This window comes from Arachis duranensis, chromosome 10 (assembly GCF_000817695.3).
Source record: "Arachis duranensis cultivar V14167 chromosome 10, aradu.V14167.gnm2.J7QH, whole genome shotgun sequence".
Classification (NCBI taxonomy): Eukaryota; Viridiplantae; Streptophyta; class Magnoliopsida; order Fabales; family Fabaceae; genus Arachis; species Arachis duranensis.
In genome coordinates this window covers 11,428,835-11,433,980 of record NC_029781.3, presented here as the reverse complement: position 1 = coordinate 11,433,980, position 5,146 = coordinate 11,428,835, and the positions used below count along the sequence as shown (strand labels likewise).

The following is a 5,146-nucleotide window of genomic DNA, read 5'->3' as shown; positions in this document are numbered from 1 at the left end:
GGGATTAGCAACCAATGTGGGTCCCTCATAAGCAGGCCATGTCTCGAGATCACCTAATAGTGTGAGCTCAAATCTATATACCTTACGAACCTCTGTCATCTTGTACACATCATGCATATACAACTACCAATCGAGACGCTGGTTAGCACGACAAGAAATAACATGGCGACATGGTAGTCGTTCAACCTGAAAGTGCCCACAGTCACACGTCCGTCGCGCAAGATCCACAACTATCACCTTTCCACTAGTCATTTCGCGCAACTCAAACACCTCATTTCGTCTATCAAAGCAGTGCAGAACTATATTCCTAGCCTGTTACATATTTGCTTCTATCCGTTGTTGTGCAAATACGGAATAAGTAAATCCAGCACGCTTGTGTTCGTGAGTCTCGACACTCTTCCGCGTAAAAAGTTCATTTAACCGATAATATGTTGCTCGAACCAGCGCCAACACAGGTAGATTATGGACACCCTTCAACACTGAGTTAATGCATTCGACAAGGTTCGTCGTCATATGGCCCCATCGATGTCCCTCGTCGAATGCCAATATCCAATGTCTGAGTCCAATGGCATCGCACCACCTGCCATATGCCTCGTCTTGCTCTTCCAACTTCTTATAGTTGATGTTGTACTCCTCCACCGTTCTTGAATACCCTATGTTGACAACAAGCTTTTGCAAGTGAGGGACTTTGAATGCCCTTGGGAAGTTGCTGCCGATGTGCCTTATACAAAACATCCACCATGCTTTTGGAGGTTGCCAGTCACCTCTAGAACAATTTTCTGCCACCTGGATTGACTCATGCTGGTCTGAGATCATACCCACACCGTCTTTTCTAACAACATGCATTTGCAGATTTCTGAGAAAGAAGTGCCACGCATCAACTGTCTCCCCTTCCACCAAGGCAAAAGCGATAGGCACAAAGTTCTGGTTCCCATCTTGTGCAACAACGACTAGAAGTGTACCTTTGTATTTTCCGTATAGGAGTGTGTCGTCAACCTGAACTAGGGGCTTACAATGCCTAAATACCCTAATGCATGGATTGAAACTCCAAAATACGCGATGAAGTATTTTTACACCGTGCGCCTCCTCATTCCCGTTGTACAGTGGTCGTGTTTCTATTTGGACAACTGAACCAGGCGTCTTTTGAACCATGACCGAGAGCCACCATGGCAAGATTTGGTAAGAATCCTCCCAACCACCGAAAACTTTGGCTATGGACTTCTGCTTTACCAACCAAGCCTTTCGATAACTGATGGTATAGTTGAACCTTGACTGGACTTTCGCTATTATAGATTTCACCTTGATGGACGAGTTAGTCTGGACCAATGGCCTTATAGCCTCAGCAACTGTATCCGAGTCCAACTTGGAATGATCTTGTAAAATCGTTCCGATTGTGCACGTGTGCCTATCGTTGTATCTGCGTATCTCCCAACAACCTTTTTTCCGTATCAAGCTGGCTCGGATAAGCCAATCGCACCCACGCCTGTACATCTTGCATTTTTCATAGAACGTCTGTGGCTCAGACTCATGCACACCATAGTCAACTCCTCTAGATTTAGTGTAACTTCTAATTACTGCGACGACCGACTTTCTAGAACTGTATTCCATTCCAATCCAGAACTCTCCGATCTCATGATTAGCAACGCCTACAGAAAGCTGATATCATCGTTCATTGATCAATCCAAAGTATAAATTAACAAAAACTTATTATTTAGTCATCACGTACCTATGTTTGCATATTTCGGAAACTCCGGGGCATGCATGGCATTGAGATCTAACTCACACATAAAAGGTGGAACGTACATCAGTTGACTGCTCGAGGGATGAACCACTACATTCTCCGCTGTTGCCTCAACTCCCACATCACCATCCTCATCTTCGTTGCCGGCTTCATAAGTGGCTTCGAAGTCCTCTTCACTATCACTATTCATTCCTTCGTACATTGTAGTTCTATCATCCTCCATATCTAAATCATTTTGAATCCTTACTGCTTCTATGGTTTCAAACTCAACGTACAGCTCAATCTGTGGCTGTCGCATCTGAGTCTACCAGTGAATTTGAAACATATTCTGCATACTCATTTCGTTAGTGATCAGCATGGTATCAAACTATATTAGACCACCAAAAACTACAACCAGACTCCAGTACAAAATTCTGCTCAGTCCCATTAACGTACCGTTCTCTATGCTTTAACAGAGACTGTTCTGCAGCTCTATTAACGTCATGGTGCATGCAACCACAAACAAAAATGGATTCTGGCACACAAATCTCACTCCCTCATGAGTATTACGTATTATCTCACCGTTGTGATACACCACCAAGTTTGCAGTGCCCTCCATTACACTAACAACACACTCAAAGAACACTCAAAATACACTCTTATTCAGAATGAAAATAGTTTCGAACTCTGCCTTATATAGAAGGGAGCATTTAACACACTCCCACGTGCTGCCTGGCTCATTCAATCACGCTTTGCCACGTGTCATCATGCCCCCCACGTGCTGCTTGAGTGAGCCAACCACGCTTTGCCACGTCAGCACGCCCTCACATGCTACCTGAGTGAGCCAACCACTTTGCCACTTTAGCACGCCCCCACGTGCTGTCAGTAACACGCCCCCTGCGTGTTGAGTTTGCATATGACATGTCCACCTAAGGGTAAATACACAAAGTACCCCCATTTCCAGCCAAAACACCACCATCTATTCCATAACCAAATTCTTGAGCCATATTATGAAGTATTGTATTTTTTCCTTTGAATATTATAAAACTATAAAATTCATTTGTTTAAGATAAAATTGTCTAGCTAACACAAATTAACATGATGATAAAGAATATTTTTTTAATTAAACAATTATTATTTATGTGTATATATGTACACACGAATTTTTATACAGTGGATAGATGTATATTTTAATTTTTTAATAAGTCATTTATACACATCAATATGAAACTCCATTGTCATTTCTAACCTTCCGTCTCCTGAGTAATTTTTTCAGCGGTGGTGAAGGTCAGGTGGCACGTCATTGTGTGATGTGGCCGTTTTAGATGACACAGTAAAAAAATTATTAAATTTATTAAAATAAAATTATTCTCACACCATTCCTTCATTTTTAGTCTCATCATCATCTTTTCACCGCCGCCACTGTTGCCACCAGCACATCATCATTCTCGAACAAACATCTAACACCATGGCATCAACACCACCTTTCACAGCTACCACCTCAAAATTCAACCCCAACCCTTCCACTGTCACCCCAGCCATGTCACCCTCCCAAACTCTCAACCTCTCACTATTGTCACCTATCCTCCTGAGCCCCCAATTTATCAACTCTAACTTATCCCATCCTTATGTCATCTCCAACTTTCGCCACTTCAACTCTATTAGTACCATCATATTCTTTAATTTCAACAATAATAACAACATTTAATTTTTTTCATAATAAAAAGAAGTTTGAGAGAAGAAAGACATCAAAATCCAAAAAAATGGAAGAATGGAGCAACAGATCCGGAGACAGGGATGAGAGAGTGGAGGTATGAATTCAAGGTCGTAGAGTTGAAAATAGAGGTGTGAGGATGGTGGTTGCGGTGATTGATGTGAGAAATGAAAATAGAAGAATGATAGTGAGAATAATTTTATTTTAACAAATTTAATAATTTTATTTTTTTACTGTGTGATTCAAAACAACCACATCACACAATAATGTGCCATCTGACTTCTACCACTGTCGGAAAAATTACTCAGGCGTCAAAAGGTTAGAAATGACAACGAAATTTCATATTGGTGTATACAAATGACTCATTAAAAAATTGGTGTATACATCTGTGCACCGTATAAAAATTCGTGTGTGCTTTTGTCTATTTTTCCTAATATAAATACATTACAATTTACTTTTAAATGTGCTGGCAGTCTTATTTCACTGGTATAGAACCAGCAAAATTCAAAAACAATGCAATTACATTGACAGAGCTAATGAATTTGAGAAAGATTGGATTTGTGTGTTAATTTTGTTGGCTTAGTCTATGAAATAGATGAAAAGATAGATATTCCCCAATTTTAGAGTGAGTAAATTGGAATGACCCAACCCAAATGCTCCACCTGATATTTCATTCCACTCGAGTATTCAATACTCTACATTTTTTCGAATGTTATAGTTCTTCATGGTTAGGTATACGAATTTTTTGTTATAGAATTTATTCCAATCTTCAGCACGATCTCATTTACATTGTAATTTTCAGGTCTCCCGAAGACAAAAGGGATCGAGTCCTCTTACATAGCATCCAAGACTTGGAACTTGTGAGCAGTCAATGGTGAAGTTTGAATGGGATTCAAGAAAGGAAGGAAGGTAATCACCTTTGAAGGAGGTTGAATAACCTTAGCTTCGACACTTGATATGTCGACGCTTGGTTTAGAATGGCTTTGTGGTCCAGTTTGGGACTGAGAGATTCGCTTTACAGACTTTGACTGGAAGAAAGGTAAAATGCATTATTAAACACACATGATAGAAGTTCCCTATTATAGATGATAAAGTATTAAAAAGTACCTTGATTGAAGTGGTTGGATTAGATTTCTGTACCTTTTTAGGATTATCCACCCGTGAAAATGTCGACGGCTCCACGCTTTTTCGAAGGTAAGGTGGTTTCACTCAATCGCCCCCCATCTCGACCCCTTTTGTTTTTGTTTTCTTAGGAGCAGCTTCTTCGTCCGACTCCCAATTTTCTTCGACCAGTTTAGAGTCAGGATCAATGCCTACTAGAGTCGTTGGTTGAGCAGCTGAAACATAAAGAAAGTATATGAAGAGTAAGGACTAAAATGTTTCTCTAAGTTTTAAGAAAATATGGAGAAAGCATAGATTTATGCCTAAGGTACGATGATTCTTAACGCCTAGATAATAGAAAGCATCAGTTGTATTTATGCCTAAGGTACGATGATTCTTCTTTCAAAGTTGATAATCCACTCCTAAGGCTCCTTTAGGAGGATCAGGTAGTCGATTAGCAAGGCAAAAAAGGACATTGAAAAAAGAAGAAAATTTAAATATTTTCATAAAATATTTTTTCTAAACAAAAAGTATCTCAAGATAAAAATTTAAAGTAACGATAGAGACATCTATGAAAATGTGCCTCTTTTCTCTTTTCCCATACCTCTAAA

At 39.8% G+C, this 5,146-nt stretch overlaps 1 protein-coding gene across 1 annotated transcript; it reads right to left on the bottom strand.

Moving 5' to 3' along the window:
- Positions 1–315: 315 nt before the first annotated feature.
- LOC110276761 (uncharacterized) lies at positions 316–2,039 on the bottom strand. The gene is made up of 2 exons (XM_021133870.1): positions 1,727–2,039; positions 316–1,646 (listed from the first exon to the last, which is right to left on the bottom strand). The coding sequence occupies exons 1-2, from the start codon at positions 2,037–2,039 to the stop codon at positions 316–318; spliced, it is 1,644 nt and encodes a 547-aa protein (XP_020989529.1).
- Between the last annotated feature and the right edge of the window lie 3,107 nt (positions 2,040–5,146).

Bases quoted from the DNA above. Each gene is read 5' to 3' on its own strand.
- LOC110276761 (XM_021133870.1), bottom strand. From the start codon at position 2,039: ATGCGACAGCCACAGATTGAGCTGTACGTTGAGTTTGAAACCATAGAA. The intron at 1,647-1,726 runs GTACGTGATGAC...AGCTTTCTGTAG, and splicing joins TCCGAAATATGCAAACATAG to GCGTTGCTAATCATGAGATC.